Consider the following 17751-nt stretch of genomic DNA (forward strand, 5'->3'; position numbering starts at 1 on the left):
ATCCCAACCCAGTTGGAATAAAGTCTGGCATAGAGAACAAATTGATAAATTAAACAGTAATAAGTCACCAGAACCAGATGGTATTCACCCAAGAGTTTTGAAGGAACTCAAATGTGAAATTGCAGAACTACTAACTAGTTTTTAACCTATCATTTAAATCCATTTCTGTACCAAATGACTGGAGGATAGCTAATGTGACACCAATTTTTAAAAAGCATTCCATAGGTGATCCCAGCAATTACAGGCTGGTAAGCTGTCATGAGATAAGAGGAAAGGTCCTCTCCTGGATTGGTAACTGGTTAAAAGGTAGGAAACAAAAGGTAGGAATAAATGGTCAGTTTTCAGAATTGGGAGTGGTGTCCCCCTGCAGTCTGTACTGGTACCAATCCTATTCAACATATTCATTAATCTGGAAAAAGGGGTAGACAGTGAGGTGGCAAAATTTGCAGATACAAAACTACTCAAGATAGTTAAGTCCCAAGCAGACTGCGAAGTGCTATAAAAGGATGTCACAAAACTGGGTGACTGGGCAACAAAATGGCAGATGAAATTCAATGTTGATAAATCCAAAGTAATGCACATTGGAAAACCTAATCCCAATTACACCTATAAAATGATGGGGTCTAAATTTGCTGTTACCATTCAAGAAAGAGATCTTGGAGTCATTGTGGATAGTTCTCTGAAATCATCCACTCAGTGTGCAACAGCAGTCAAAAAAGTGAACAGAAAGTTGGCAATTTTAAAAAGGGATAGATGATGATAGAAAATATCATATTGCCTCTATATAAATCCATGATACACCCACATCTTGAATAGTGTGTGCAGATATGGTCTCCCCATCTCAAAAAAGATATATTGAAATTGAAAAAGGTTCAGAGAAGGACAACAAAAATGATTAGGGGTATGGAATGGCTTCCATTTGAGGAGAGATTAATAAGATTGGGACTTCTCAGTTTGGAAAAGATACCACTAACGGGGGATATGATAGAGGTCTATAAAATCGTGACTGGTGTGGAGAAAGTAAATAAGGAAGTGTTATTTACTCCTTCTCATAACACAGGAACTAGAGGTCACTCTATGAAATTAATAGACAGCAGGTTTAAAACAAACAAAAGGAAGTATTTTTTCACACAATGCACAGTCAACGTGTGAACTCTTTGCCAAAGGATGTTGTGAAGGCCAAGACCATAACAGGGTTAAAAAAAGAACTAGATAAATTCATGGAGGATAGGTCAATCAGTGGCTTTTAGTCAGGATGGGTAGGGATGGTGTCCCTAGCCTCTGTTTATCAGAAGTTAGGGAATGGGCAACAGGGGATGGATCATTTGATGATTACCTGTTCTGTTCATTCCCTGTGGGGCACCTGGCATTGGCCACTGTCAGAAGACAGGATACTGGGCTAGATGGACCTTTGGTCTAACCCAGTATGGCCGTTTTTATGTAGGTAGCTTGGTTTAGAGGGAATGACTGGTGTTTGTCGCTTCTTCTGTTTTTTATAGAAAATGACTAAGGATCTAGAGATAAAAACTTGTTAACATAGTTTTTACTGAAATGTTAAGTCTTTACAAAACCTATTGCTTTCTTTCCTTCTCTTTGTTCTTTTTTACACAGTTCATAAACCAGAAAAAGTCCCTTGGGTTGAAGCGGCAGGGACCATTCGTGATGGCCTACGAGCATACACAGCTCTACATTATCTTTCCCATGTTTCTCCTGGAAAAACTGTACTAGTAATGGATGGAGCAAGTGTAGGTAACAATAACATCCAAAAGGCATATCTTTAAAATAATTTAGGAACAGATTATTTCCTACTCCTATATAGTAATTTATAGAGTTGTCAAGCAATTAAAAAAATTGTGATTAATCACGTAATTGTGCTGTTAATAATTGAATAAGATTTATTTAAATATTTGGGGATGTTTTTCTACATTTTCAAACATATTGATTTAAATTACCACACAGAATACAAAGTGTACAGTGCTCACTTTATTTGTATTTTTTATTATAAATATTTGCACTGTAAAAAAAAAAAGTTTTTCAATTCACCTAATACAAGTACTGTAGTGCAATCTTTTTTTTCATGAAGGTTGAACTTACAAATGTAGAACCATGTACAAAGAAAAAAACTGCATTCAAACATAAAACAATGTAAAACTTTGTAGCCTATAAGTCCACTCAGTCCTTCCTACGTGTTCAGCAAATCACTCAAACAAGTTTGTTTACATTTTCAGGAGATAGTGCTGCCTGCTTCTTGTTTACAGTGTCACCTGAAAGTGAGAACAGGCATTCACCTGACATTGTTGTAGCTGGTGTCATAAGATATTTGTGCCATGTACTAGATTCATGTCCCTTCATGCTTCAACCATCGTTACAGAGAACATACACCCATGCTGATGACTGGTTCTGCTCGATAACAATGCAAAGCAGTGTGGACTGACACATGTTCATTATCATTATCTGATTCAGATGCCACCAGCAGAAGGTTGATTTTTCTTTTTTGGTGGTTCAGGTTCTGTAGTTTCCACATTGGAGTGTTGCTCTTTTTTAAGACTTCTGAAAATATGCTCCACTCCTCATCCCTCTGATTTTGGAAGGCACTTCAGATTCTTAAACCTTGGGTCAAGTGCTGTAGCTATCTTTAGAAATCTCACATTGGTACCATCTTTGCGTTTTGTCAAATCTGCAGTAAAAGTGTTCCTAAAACGAACAACATGTGCTGGGTCATCATCCAAGAGTTCTAGAACATGAAATGTATGGCAGAATGCAGGTAAAATAGAGCAAGAGACATGCAATTCTCCCCCAAGGAATTCCGTCACTAATTTAATTAACAGATTATTTTTGTAACGAGCGTCATCAGCACGGAAGCACATCCTCTGGAATGGTGGCCAAAGCATGAAGGGACATACAAATATTTAGCCTATCTGGCACATAAATACCTTGCAGTGCTGGCTACAAAAGTGCCATGTGTACACCCATTCTTGCTTTCAGGTGACATTGTAAATAAGAAGTGGGCAGCATTATCTCCTGTAAATGTAAACAAACTTGTTTCTCTTAGCAATTGGCTGACGAGGTAGGACTGAGTGGACTTGTAGGCGCTAAAGTTTTTACATTGTTTTGTTTTTAATGGCAGTTATGTAACATTGTATTCACAACGTATTTTGTTGTATTTTCATGATAAAGAGATTGCACTACAGTATTGTAGGAGCTGAACTGAAAAATACTATTTCTTTTATCATTTTTATAGTGCAAATATTTGTAATAAAAAAATAATATAAAGTGAGCACTGTACACTTTTTGTATTCTGTGTTGTAATTGAAATCAGTATATTTTAAAATGTAGGAAAAACATCCAAAATATTTAATAAATTTCAGTTGTATTCTATTGTTTAATAGTGAGCTTAAAACTGTGATTAATCGTGATTAATTTTTTGAGTTAATTGCGTGAGTTAACTGCGATTAATCAACAGCCCTAGTAATTTACTTTTATCAAGGAATTTACCCAGGAACATAGCATTTGCAATGACAGATTGGACTAATCAAATCTGGTATCCACTTCCTCTATCTTTCAGTAGATGATTCACAAGGATAAGAAGGGGCGCCCCTAAATACATCGGGCCAGTTGTACAATCCTATCCATGTTGTGTGGGGAGTAAAGAGGGAATTCCTCCTTGCTTTGCTCTACTTTTACACGCTCTTTGTATTGATCCCTCAACTGTAGATGGAAGAAAACTGTAGTTTGACCTCTTTCCCCACCACCACTTTTCAATTTCTCTTACATTGTTCAGTTTTGATTACCTGCCCTCTTAACTGCTGGTGCAGCTGTTAGGCTCACTTGAGCAAAGAACCATCAATGAAATATAGCTTTGCAACATATACAAGATAACAAGTGCTTGAAACTCCTCTCTAGAGAGCATGTCCTCCTTCAAGTAGCAACCAAATGCAAAGACTTCCTCTCTTCTACAGACATACTCCGAAATTGCAGCTGCATTTACAATACTTTATACACTAGAGCTGGAATTCAAGCTACAGCTGCTCTGGAAGGAGATTAACTATCTCCTAGAGTCTGATCCAAAGCCCACTAAAGTCTGTTAAAAGACTTCCATTGTCCTCAATGAGCGCAAGAGCAGACCCCTACGGATCTGAAATACTTTTCCAGCCATATTTCATTAAGACAAAATATTAAGCCTGTTTCAAGGTGTCCTTCTTTGATAGCTCTAGAACTACCTTTGTAATAAAACTCTTGTTTTCAAACTACATTTCATTACTGTGGTTGTGGATAAACTGGTATATTTTTCCCTGCAGCCATTTGGTACAATAGCTATTCAGTTAGCACAGCACAGAGGAGCCAAAGTAATTTCTACAGCATATAGTCTTGAAGACAAGCAGTACTTGGAGAGGCTTAGACCTCCTGTGGGTAAGTTTTATAGTCTTTCTCACTACACTTTTGTTGGAACAATGATTTGAAATATATTTTTTCAGTTTGAATTCTATCTATTTTAACAACTGAAATCTAAAATCCAAACTTAAAAATAGTCTCATATAGTGTAAAAGTTTAGTCTAACTTAACACATATTTTTTTAGATGTATTTAATAGGACTTTTTGATCTTCACATCCTTTGTGGTGCTGGCTATTTCCCAGTACTTCTTATTTAGCAAAAACACTTCTATAAAAGTTTAATGCCTGGTTTTAGTCAGACTGCTTGGGCAGTCTCTTCTTATAGTAGATAACATTGCTCAAGAGTAGAGAGAAATTGTTACCTGACCATCAGTCGCACAGAATTCAATCTCTGTACCTGAAGTCTTTCCAACATAATCATGAGCCCGAGGTATAGTATTTAGCTGCCTAAATCAGAATTCCAAATTGAAACAAACTATGGGGATTAGTTTTAAGTTCTTATAGAAACAAGAGGGAGCTCAGTTTCATGATACTGATATAATTTCTTTGTCAGAAAATCAATGAAGTTCTGTAGTTAGGAATCTAATCCTCCAGAAGTTTGAGCCAGAGTCTTTCCATTGACTTCAGTGGGTTTCAGATTAGGCTCCAAGTGCATGTTTATCTGTCTCCTTCAGTTCCCAGTTTATTGTGACATACACTAGGATTTTTTGGAGCAAGGTATTGGGATGCTATTCTTGGGAGTCAAAAGATTTGTTTTTGATTAGGGGTACAGGGGAAAATAGATCTAATGTGTATTTTTAGATTTTTTAAAAAAGACAATAAGCATAAAATCTTGTTTTTTCCAAAATGTGTAAATTGTGTAAATTTAGTAAAAGTTTCTCTTGATAGGTAGGTATTAATATTTGGTCTATATACAGGAAGCTGTTTTCACATGCTTTCAATAATTTGACTAAAGACAATAGCAAAACAGAGGAAGTATGTTAAACTAGTGGGTTCTAATGTTAATTTCAGAATCGGGACAGAATATGAACATAAGTATGAGCATAATGTATTTCTAGCAGAGTACTGATGAAACATAAGAAAAATGTGTACTTACAGTAATCAGCTGCAAAATTTATTTTTATGCGTCCCCTGTGATGTCTTGTGTGATGTCATGGTTCTCTCTGAGCCTTCTCAGTATAGTAAATAGCAGGTGTTTGATACTGGACAACTTTCATACGCCGTAATAGCAGGTATTGGATAAATGGTGGCACCAAGTCATGAAAAGTGTTGCTATTACCCACTACTCATCATTAAGTTCAGTGGAAGCAGGAGGGAAGGACTAAAGACCTGTCAAAGGTACACAAACTGTTAGTCAGAACCATATATTGCTACTAGAGAGCTAATGTGATTGTGCTGGTCAGAAAGACTTGGTGAACCTTATAATAAATATTGGGTTTTTTAAAATTTCTATAAACTATGGAGGATCTTTTGATTTTGTAAAATGATTTATTACACAGATAAGCCTTGTCTGCACTGGTTGAAAAATGGTTATTGCACCTTGCCGGCAAGAAGTGGGTTTAAACAGGGTTGTGACTAACACATTTGAATTATAGGCTGGAGCACATTGACCTAAGGCAAAATTTATAAACATTGAATATAGCACTAAATGTTATGTATGTGAATGAAGTGGTTCCAAATAACTAGACTGTCACCTCACATTTTAACACAATTGGTTACCAATCACCCACTTTTTAAAATAGATGTTAAATAATTTTGAAATATATCTGTTACAGAATTTTTATTAGTTTCTTTTTATATCATGTTGAATTATGCTCTGTCATGGCATCATTGTGATTAATTAATAAAATAAATAGTAGGGTACCCAAGATGCATCCCCTGAAACAACTGATACTCTAGCATAGTAATTCTCAACCGGGGTACGCAGGTCTTCCAGCAGGTACATCAACTCATCTAAATAGTTGCTTAGTTGTACAACAGGCTACATAAAAAGCACTAGCAAAATCAGTATAAACTAAAATTTCATACAGACAATGCTTTGTTTATACTGCTCTCTATAAGTACAATATTTATATTCATATTGATTTATTTTATACTTATGTGGTAAAAATGATAAAGTAAGCAATTTTTCAGTAACAGTCAGGCTTGAAGGGAGGCCACTCTGCCTCACTACAATTCCTAACTAAGTGTGATTGTTCTTTTCATTTACTGACTCTTCTAAATGCCTGCTTCACACCTTCTTCTCTCCTTTTTTCTTCCTTAATATCAAAAAGGCATGAGGCAACCTTTAATTGGTAAGTTCACTTTGCAAATTTTAGTTTAACCTATTATGGTTTGGATATATACCTCCAATTTTATTTGTAATTATTTCAGTTATGTTAATTTAAAGTGCAAAAACTTTACTTATGCAGCTTATTTAAATAGAAATGTTTGTTTTATTCTACAAGCTGGAAAAAAGTTTACATAGGCTACTTCTATACCCTAATTGTTCTTAATTTCCAGCAACTGAAATCTCTGATTTCAGTCTTACTTTTTTAACTGTATGGAAATGCTACTGCAGGGGTGGGCAAACTATGGCCCACGGGCCGAGCCATTTTAAGCCGGCCTGTGAGCTCCCACTGGGGAGCAGGGTCTGGGGCTTGCCCTGCTCCAGCCGGGGCACTGAGTCAGGGGCCGTGCCATGCGGCTCCCAGAAGCTGCAGCATGGCCCCGCTCCAGCGCTCTAACCAGGGCACAGGGTTGGGGGCTGCTCCATGTGGTTCCTGGAAGCCGCGGCATGGCCCTGCTCCAGCTCCTACACGCTCCAGTGGCCCCTTCCAGCACCCCAATGGGAGCTGCAGGGGCAGTGCATGCAGATGGATCAGCATGCAGAGCCGCCTGGCTGCGCCTCTGTGTAGGAGCCGAAGCAGGGACATGCTAGTGCTTCTGGGAGCAACTTAAGGTAAGCACCGCTCAGAGCCTGCTCCCCTGAGCTTCTCCCCTGCCCCAGCTCTGATCCCCCTCCGAACTCCTCGGTCCAGACCCAGAGCACCCTCCTACACCCCAAACTCCTCATCCCCAGCCCCACCCTAGAGCCCACACCAACCAGAGCCCTCGCCCCCCTCCCACACCCCAACCCCAATTTTGTGAGCATTCATAGCCTGCCATACAATTTCTATTCCCAGATGTGGCCCTCAGGCCAAAAAGTTTGCCCACCTCTGAGCTACTGGATAGTTGGTGCAACATAAACCTTATGAACACCATTTTCTTCAATAAAGCTTTGAAAAGAAAGCCAGAAAGCATTCTTTAATGCGATATTGTATAATAGCACCGTACAGGTTAAAAGCTATATACAAAAATGTAACATGTTAACCTTCACAGCATTTCTGTTAGGTAATTAAGTGTTATCATTATTGCAGGGTTATTTTAGATGAGGATAATGATGCAATGCTATGAAGTGACTTGCTCAAAACCACAAAGCAAGTCAATGACACAACCATGATTAAAAATGATGACTTTCTGATCATTCCTCTAGTCCAGTTGTCCCCAATATTTTTTCTGTCACAATTTCTCCCCCCCACCCCTTACCTGCAATGGAACCTGTCCACACCCCTCTCCTCCTCCTCCTCCCACCAGGAGCCCGGCCACAGTCAGGGGCCGGGAGCCGGGCTTGTGGAGTCGCAGGTGGGGTTGGGGGCAGGGCCAGAGCCAAGCAGGGGGCAGTGTGGGGCTGAGACACTCCCTATCCATCCCCCATGTAGGCTGGCCCAGGCCCAGCCACACCTTCCTGAACATTTCCATGCCCCACATCATGGGGACCACTGTTCTAATGCATATTGCTTCTATAGTATAGCTCAGTGATTCTCAAACTGTGTGGTGTGACCCCAAAGTGGGTCGTGACCCTGTTCTAATGGGGTTGCCCGGGCTGGCTTAAACTTGCTGGGGGCTTCAGTGCTGGGCAGCAGGACTCCTGAGACTGAAGCCCTTGGGCTTCTGTTTTCGCTCCCTCACCCACTCAGGCTTCAGTCCCCTCTCCTGGGGTCATGTAGTAATTTTTGTTGTCAGAAGGGGGTCTTGGTGCAGTGAAGTTTGAGAAACCCTGGTATAGCTAACTACCTCAGAATCCTAATATAATCTAATTTTGATCACGGATAGATTTTTTTTTTATGCTGTCCTGTCATATATTTCATTTTGAGCTTAAATGCTGTTAAATATACTTTAGTGTTTTTGGTTTCAGTAAATTCAGTCACTGGTCTTAAATAATTTGGAGACTAGAAACTGCTGGATTTCTTTGCTTTGCTGCAATTTTGTTCATAGCTCATTTTAAAGAATAGAAACTCCATTTGCATGTGTTCTGCTTTGGGTTTAAATTCTAGATTCTTACTGTAACTGACCAAACTTCCTGTCCTGTCTAGCTCGAGTCATTGATGTCTCAAATGGTAAGACTGATGTGGCAGAAAGCTGTTTGGAGGAAACAGGCGGGCTGGGAGTGGATATTGTCCTAGATGCTGGAGGTTTGTAATTGCTACAGAATTGCTCTGCTGAGTGGTATTAAATATTTTTATTTTTGACAAATTGCAAAACACTTCAACTAAAAACACACCTACATAATAGACAATGATTGTGTGTCTGTTCTCCCACAATGTGCAAATGTACTTGTGCCTCTGCTGGGTAGAATGCCAGATCTCCTTAAGCGTATGCGATCATGTCACCCTGTAATGGAAGTATCTGATACTACTGCACAGTCATACAGATTAGTAATAGTTGTTAAGTGAACATTTTACTAATTGTTACTTTTAAACAAAACTCCTTAGACAGTTATGTTGCAAATTATTTCCCATGGACAGTATATGATGCTGAATGACTAAAACTGTGACTTTTTTGATCATTAAAATAAATTCATCTTCTAAATCCTGCCCGATGGTTTTTGTTTTTTTTTTGTTTTTTTTTTTAGTTTGAAATAACTGAAAAGGAATCAGCATGGAGGAAATTTGTACTACCACTGTTTTTGCTGTTTAGTGGATAAAGTAAGGACATAAATCTGCAGTGCTGTCAGTTAGCACCTTGCATGAGCAATGAAAGCCCAGAGTGAACGTGAATAAACCTCCTGTGCTGAGAATACTACTTGCTTTACAGTTGACAAACTTTCTTACTATTTAATGGTATTTTAAAACATTTGTGGGACTTTCTAGAAAGACTTCCACTGAGCTCTTATTTATTAAAAGGAATATATATTACTGGTATTGCTTCATAGAGGTTCTGCTCTTGCATATATTTCACTAAAAACATTTTCAGCTGTATTTAAATCACTGCCATGCATCTGTTTTTGTCTGTATTCTACAACACTGATTTGCAAACTGTGCATCTCAAAAACAGTTTTTCACCCCATTAAAAATACATTTAGAGTCAATTTAAGACTGAACTAAAAAACAAGAATAAGGAAAATGTAAAATGAACAAACCAGGTGCTTTTCAGTGAGAAATCTTCATGAGATTCTGTTTCTTATACATGCAAAACATATTTTTCTGATAAAGCGGAAACTGAACATAAAGTTTATTTTGTTAGGCATTGTACATAACTTGTATTCCTTTTTTGTTTTTTTTAAGTGAGATTATACAGTAAAGAAGATGAGTCAACATTAAAACAGCAACTGCTGCCACACAAACATGATATCATTACACTTCTTAGTGCTGGAGGACACTGGGTAACCACAGAGAAAAACCTCCAGGTAAGGACAAAATACTGCAAGTTACTCTTAACTACAAAGTATTTTAGAATTGTCTCTCAGATGAATGGTCTCCCACTGCTAAAATAATATCGGTCAGTTTGTGCACACACAAACCTTGATGTTTATTTCCAAAGCAGCAGGAAGTATTTATCCTGCAACAACATTAATAAATGTCTTTATTTCTATCATATAACAAATCAGTGTCATTTTGTATGAGCAGTCGTGATGGTGTAGAAAAGAAATTACTATAATAGCATGGACACACCATTATTGAAGGGTTCATGTTGTTTGGCTCAAAGTATTGAACTGATTTGCCAGTCATAAAGTACCATTTTTTTAAAAAAAAATTACACTGTTGTGACCATTATGAATCAGTTAATTTCTGATAGATTTGGAAGGGTTTTTTCATCTTTTAGCAGTAAATATAAATCAACCATCCACTAATCTGATTGGTTCATACCATTTTCATTTGAGAAAATGTATTGATGTTTCTATTAATTTGTTTAAGTTGGACCCTCCAGATAGCCACTGCTTGTTCCTTAAGGGAGCCACAGTCTCTTTTCTGAATGATGAAGTATGGAATTTGTCAAATGTGCAACAAGGGAAGTATCTTTATATCCTTTAATGGTGATTTTAGACACTAACTAGTAATCTGCCTGAGGGAAAAATTATGAGATAACTACTAGTATATTCTCTGATCTAACAAGGCACCTAAGCATATGCTAAATTTTAACCATGTGGTTAAATGTTTTACTACTTCAGAAACATCCTAACCATTGTTTGGAATATCACTTTCTCATATATATATATATATATATAATAAATTATTGCTTTGACCACACTTTTTATGTAGATTCCCTCTAAGTGTATACACTATCTCCTTGCTTAATGTTATACACCTCTACCCTGATATACCGTGACCCAATATAACACGGGTTCGCATACAACACGGTAAAGCTCTGACACACCGCTCTGAGCAGCGTGTTAAGGGTGCCGGGCTGGAGCCGAGGGGTTGGATAAGGGGCAGAGGGCCTTCCCCCCCACACCCCCTCCAGGGTCTGGGAGGCAGGAGCTATGGCAGGGCACTTTTAGGGGCCCTGCAGTCTCTGAGTGGCCCAGGGGATTAGTGGGGGGCCGGGAGCAGCCCACTCTGCTTCCCTTGCCCCAGCCCCATCCGTGTCACTTGGGGGAAGGGATCCCCCCAACACTCACCCGCAGTGGCAGAAGCAGAGCAGCCTGGCCCCAGCCCGCTCCACTCCACCAGCTTCTAGACGTGACGCTCCGCTTCCCACCACAGGTGAGTGCAGGACCTTTTCCCCATCCCCCGCCCACAGCAACATGGCTGGGGCCGGGGCAAGGAAAGCTGAGTGGGCTGGGGCCACTTCACTCCGCTTCCTGCCACCGGTGAGTGCAGAGGGCGTCCTTTCCCCACCTCCCCGCACTCACTGGCGGCAGGAAGCAGAGCACCGCGGCTGGGAGCTGGTGGAGTGGAACAGGTAGGGGCCGCGTTGCTCTGCTTCCCGCCACTGCTGGTGAGTGCCTGTCAGGGGGCAGGGTGTGTGGAAAGGGGTTGGAGCAGTCAGGGGACAGGTAGCAGGGGGGTTGGGTAGGGGGTGGGTCCTGGGGGTGATTAGGGACAGGGGTCTCTGGAGGGAGTAGTTGGAACAAGGAACAGGGGAGCCAAAGCAAGTTCAGTATAACGTGGTCTCACCTATAATGCGATGAGATTTTTTTCGTCTCCCGTGGACCACATTATATGAGGGTAGAGGTGTAGTTATGTTCTTGAAAAATGCGACTTTCAGAGAAACTGTTAAGCGAATCCAGTTTTTCATAAGAATTAATGTAAGTGCAGGGGCTAGGTTCCAGGGAAAATTTTTTCACCAGACAAGACATATAGCTCAATCTCTCACGCGCACACACACACGTTTTAAACAACTTCTAATCAGAGGATTGTCTGGGGACCTGCTAATGAGCTTCTCCTAAAGCAACCATGTTGATATCAATTGGGATAGTTCCCAGGGAATGCCTTGCTGCTAAATGATAAACTAGCACTCAGCTGAGCCCTCAAGGGTTAACACGTTATTGTTAATGTAGCCTCCTACTCTAAGAGTTGGCACCGAGGGAGGAGACACAATAGACACACGGCAGTGGCTACAAACACTTCTTTGTGGAAACTGAATGTGATGATGAACCCACGCTATCCCACTAGAGCGCACCACTCCCTTCTCCAGACAGCGCATGCACAGCTGCAGAGGCGCTGACTTTCCAAAGTGCCAGGGGGTGCTCAACTTGGTTCTGCCCCACGCCTGCCCCCCACTCCACCCCTCCCCCTGAGCATGCTGTGTCCTCGCTCCTCCCCTCTCCTTCCTCCCCATCAGAGCCTCCTGAACACTGAAACAGCTGATTGCTGCAGGTGGGAGGCGTGGGGAAGGTGGAGAGATTTGTTGATTTGTGGGGCCTGCCGGCAGGTGGGAACTACTAGGGGTGGTGATGGAGAACTGATGGGGGGGCGGGGCACCAGTCCACCCTGGTTCCAAGCCCCCACCTGCCAGCAGGCAGCAGCCAAACAATGTTATGAGCAAACATTGCGCAACTTTAAACAAGTATGTTCTGTAATAGATCAGTGAGGTAACAACGAAACAACACGAACTGAGACAACACTAAGTGAGGAGTTACTGTACTTTGGGAAAAACAGAACAGAAAACTAAAACAAATATTTTGAAGAAAGTAAAATTAGGGCCCAGATCCTCCACCAGTGTAAATCAGCATAACCCCATAGAAGGCAATGTAGTTGTGTTGAATTACACCAGCTGAGAATCTGGCACCTTAAATCAAATCTTGTCTATGCTTTTAGATAGTAAGGTTTACCGTATATACTTGTTCATAAGCTGAATTTTTTTAGTAAAAAAGGGAAGCATCAGAGAAGGAGGTAGGCTTATGAATGGGTATAGAGAGGGAGAGGTGGGACACAGTCCCTCTCCCCAACAGAGGAAGCAAGGTGAGGCAGCAGAGCCAGAAGGGAAAAGGCGGGGCCAGAGTGGTTCTGCTTCTGGCCATGCTGCTCTTTTCCCCCCCCCCCCCCAGCTTCTGCAGCTCTAGGGCTGGCAGGCTGTGGCTGCGCCGCCCGGCCCACTGGAGCACGCTGCAGCCATGCCACCTGGCCCAGCCCGCTGGAACATGCTGCGGCCATGCTGCCCGGTCTGGCCCACCAGAGCAGGCTGTGGCTGCGCTGCCCAACCCGCCGGAGCAGCTCCGGCCAGGCCAGAGACATTCTTCCCTGGCCCTCCCCAGATAAGGTGGGAAGGGATGGGGGGGTCCTGAGCTAGGGGTGGAGTCATGTGGGTTACTCCCCTGACCCCCAGCTTCTCATCCCCCGCCCCGCAAAAAATTTCCCCACCAGTTGCTGTCCCGGCCTGTTAGGGTAAGCAGCTGACGCTTTGTTTACTTAGGTTTACCTCCGTGCCTGTGGACACTCAAGGTAAACAATCCATCTCAGCCCACCAGCAACTTATCCTGATGACCTGGGAGCCAAAGTTTGCTGACCCCTGAATTATAGGGTCGGCTTATGAATGGGTCATAAAACTTTTCTATTTTTACTTATCCATCTTGGGTGGGGGAGGGCCTTAAAAACAAACCGGTTTATGATAGAGTATATATGGTACTTGTTCTCCATTCTTCTAGGCATTACTTTTTTCATCTACAGATCTTAACTGTTGCATTCTAATGACTAAACTGAAATATTTAATACCTCATTATTATAATTTTGTCTTCATAAGAACTGTACTTTAAGAAATTGTACCCTATTTGCAAATTCTGTGTACCTACATTCTGTTGAGCTGTGTGCGTGTGTGCGCGCATGCTGCTGGAGAGATGAGTGGCTCTTTATATAAAAAACAATATCTATACCTTTTGTTGCAAATTTAATGATGCTTTTAAGGTCCCTCCTTGCTTCTGCACAGCGCTGCAGATCATGAGATCTGCTGAATCATTTTTTGCAGTTCAGCAGAACAGGAATGTAAGGATTAAGTTCCTGCATTCTAAAAGGGAGTTAACTACATTGAGACTCTTGGGGCAAAGGAAGTCCCCCTCCCCCCAACTAAATTGCACAATAGTTTAACCAAAATTAAGCACACCAAAAGGCTTATCTACATGAACATTGATGTGTGGGGTGGGGAAGCAAGTAATCATGAATATTCTTTTAAAAAGTTATTTGTTGACATTCCACTTCAGTGTAGCTCGATTAATTTTCCTGATTTAAAAATGACTAATAATTCTGAGAAATACAGTTTGTGTTCTTAGCTCTTAAACTAACTAAACAAACAGGATTTATTTTGTCAGCTCTTATGTTTTCCTATAATCAAGGAGCATACTTTATTTACCACAGGTTGTTCAAACAGAATAACAGCATTACCTTGAATTGTTATATAGAAACATTGAACATATGTATGTGATCTGGACACTGTAAACATACTGCAGGAAAAAAAATCAGAAGAGATCACATGAAGATCAGGTTGAAATGGCTTACATTTTGAATACTAAATTGATTACTCTTAACATTGAATGAATCCAAGTTACATTTTCTGGTAACTGACAAAAATACTGAAGACTACTACTATGACTCTGCTAGCACTTCGGTCGGTAAAACTTTTGTCACTCAGGAGTATGGGGAAAAACACCCCCCGACTGACATAAGTTTTACTTACAAATGCACCGGTCCAGACAGTGCTGTGTCAGCAGGAGACACTCTCCCACTGACATAGCTACTGCTGCTCATTGGGGATGGTTTAATTATGCCAGCGAGAGAGCTCTCTCCCATCGACATAGAGCAGCTACATGGGAGATCTTACAGCAGCCCAACTGCAGCAGGACAGCTGTGCCACTGTAAGGTCTGTAAAAGTAGACAGTCTTAATAAAACCCTCTTTTTCCCATTGTAATGAGTATTGCTGATTAGTTCAAATAAAATAGATTTCTTGAAAATGTGCACAGCGTTTATACACTGTGCATGTCCTTGAGAGTTCAGTAAATCCATATGTTCTGCTTCACATGTTCTTCTGCTCCCAGACTTGTCTTGATTTTTACCTCAGACAAATAGCTATCCATCATTCATACAGATTACTCATACCAAAACCTGTCATACCTATTCTCCAAAGAGTGCCATGCTCTGTTTAATGATGGACATTGTAACTAGTGCTTTAGCACCATACAGATAATGTAAAACTTAACAGTTTTATTTTTAAAATTGTTATGATACAGCACTAGAACTCCTAGGTACTGTGGCAGATCAACTCCTGTTGTATTTGTTAGAGGATACATTCGTCTACCTGCCTTCTTTATTTTGTTTTAGGAAGCATAATTTGTAACACATAATCAAACGTGGACCTCAGATTAACTTTATTTTCAGTCTTTAAATCATCTCATCTTATCCCTGACCCTGGGAGCTCTGCACAGATGCCTGGATCTACCCCAGGCAAATCTAACTGCAGAACTGTGGACTTAAAGATCAGTCTTTTGTGTATATATTGTTACCTTAACAGCCCTCTCAGATACGTATCTTAGAAGATGTAATGGAAAAGTTATCAAATAGTATTTTCAGGTAAGACAGAAGTACCATAGTGAAAACAAACTCTGATTGATTAATACTGAGTTTTTAACCTGGGAAATAACTATTCTTCAGAAAACTCTTGCCACCTGTACTGTCAACTCAAAGAACTACATTGTGAGAAATTTTACTGAATAAGTTATATGAAGCTGTTTATGGTCTATACGTGTGGCTAGCCTGCTGCATTACCACATGGAAAACTTGGGTCCAATTCCTGTTTTTTCTCTCCCTGGATCAGCACTGTCTGGAAATCCAACAGAGGCAGCACATTCTTTCCTTGTGGGGAGAGAATACCTTGTGGTGCTCAACAGTACCTGAATGAAGAGTATTGCTGGCTCTAAATGGAGATCTTTCTAGGCTTCCTCTGTCAGAAGAATGATGGAGTTAATAGAATTTGAGACTGCCATAAGTGGGGGGGAAAAGGGAGATCCCTCACTGCTTACACAGAGTGGGAAGAGTAGCCCGCCCCCCTGCCAAAAAGAAATTCAGGCTATCTTGAATTAAACTTGTGTTTCCTGTTTGCTTTACAGCTCTGCAGTTCTTCCAGGGATCCTAGCAGAGCTATAACATTTTCATTTTGTTTAAGGAGTAAAGTTGACGTTGTAAAATGTAAAGTCTACAGCAATAGTATTGGAATGTTTCTTATTGATCTGAACATGCACACCAGACACTTCTGACAGATTGCTCCCTTTTAGGCCTCAGTTGGATGAACCAGTCCCATTGTATGAAGCCAAGGTTTCTATGGAAATAGTTCAGAAGAATCAAGCAAGAAAAAGACAAGTCATCCAATTCTGAAGCACAATTTCCTTGTTTCTAAGATTGCGAGACAGATATGTAATATATTTGATAAGTAAATTGGTGTGCAACTTCAAATAGTTCTGTAACTAGTGTCTGAAGATGGTGTCTGGGCTGTGAATGTTTTGGTACTGAGACTTTCAGTTTCTCTGTATCAAATCTAATAGAATGATTCCATCAACAACTCTAAAGAGATACCATTAACTTAAAAATCACATCTGTCTGATTTTTTTCACTCCTATTGCTGTTTATAAGTAACATCTAAGATTATTTTGGAGTTCAAGAAAAAATATTTTTTCGGCTTGTTCAGTTTTACTTTTTGCATTTGCTAGCACCTGAATAGTCTGCTTCAGTCTTTGACATACTCTTTTTAAACAGGGAAGAGAAAAATATTAAAAAATAGGAAAATGTAGTCGTAAAACTAGAAAAATTGGTGGAGGGATTCTAGGGGCAGGCACAACTTGTAACGGGTTTTTTTTCAAACTGATTTGTTTTCAAGTTAATCTTGTCCCTTTAAGATTTGAATTACTGTTCTATGACCATAACATCACACTTTTATTTAGCTATAAAATTAAGATAGATAAATGTGAATGAAAGATTACAGATATGAGGTCAGTCTTTTGCTTTAGTGTTCAATTCATGTTTATGTTCAATGCACTTTATTGCACATTGACAGGTTTCAGAGTAACAGCCATGTTAGTCTGTATTCGCAAAAAGAAAAGGAATGGCCCAACTTGATGATCACTTTAGATAAGCTATTACCAGCAGGACAGTGGGGTGGGAGGAGGTATTGTTTCATGATCTCTGTGTGTGTATATAATGTGTGCTGCAGTTTCCACGGTATGCATCCGATGAAGTGAGCTGTAGCTCACGAAAGCTCATGCTCAAATAAATTGGTTAGTCTCTAAGGTGCCACAAGTACTCCTTTTCTTTATTGCACATAGACTTGTTCCTTTTTATATGGCTAAAGAGTAGGAAATGTAAACTGGATTTCCATCTTTGACATCATTCCTAAAACACCTTTACACCCTTTCACTTTTGCTCTTTAATCTTAACTAGTCATACGCTAATGTTGATGAGATCAGCTTGTCCAACACCATTCTCCTTTCCACTACCACACACATCAGCATCCATCCTCCAGGAAAAAACCTACAGTTCTTTCAGTGAGGCCTACAGCTTCCTTGCTTGTTACTGCTTGAGATCTGAAGCACCAACTGTTCTATTAATTTAAATATCACTGTTGGAGGGGATGGCTCA

The 17751-nt window shown here is 40.3% G+C and overlaps 1 protein-coding gene across 7 annotated transcripts in view; it reads left to right on the forward strand.

Annotated features, from left to right (window-relative positions):
• The window catches only part of CRYZL1 (crystallin zeta like 1), a 32175-nt gene extending 14769 nt beyond the window's left edge, over window positions 1-17406 (forward strand). For 6 of the 7 annotated variants that reach the window (XM_073361628.1, XM_073361611.1, XM_073361636.1 and 3 more), the window contains 8 exons: window positions 1612-1745; window positions 4299-4410; window positions 6666-6686; window positions 8787-8885; window positions 9978-10099; window positions 10608-10713; window positions 15648-15693; window positions 16395-17406. In XM_073361628.1, the coding sequence (XP_073217729.1) occupies window positions 1612-1745; window positions 4299-4410; window positions 6666-6686; window positions 8787-8885; window positions 9978-10099; window positions 10608-10713; window positions 15648-15693; window positions 16395-16494 (740 nt within the window). In that variant the 3' untranslated portion in view covers window positions 16495-17406. The remainder of the gene's footprint in view (window positions 1-1611; window positions 1746-4298; window positions 4411-6665; window positions 6687-8786; window positions 8886-9977; window positions 10100-10607; window positions 10714-15647; window positions 15694-16394) is intronic. The other variant, XM_073361602.1, reaches the window with a different exon arrangement.
• Window positions 17407-17751: the final 345 nt, after the last annotated feature.

Source organism: Lepidochelys kempii, chromosome 1 (assembly GCF_965140265.1).
Source record: "Lepidochelys kempii isolate rLepKem1 chromosome 1, rLepKem1.hap2, whole genome shotgun sequence".
In the NCBI taxonomy this organism is placed as follows: Eukaryota; Metazoa; Chordata; order Testudines; family Cheloniidae; genus Lepidochelys; species Lepidochelys kempii.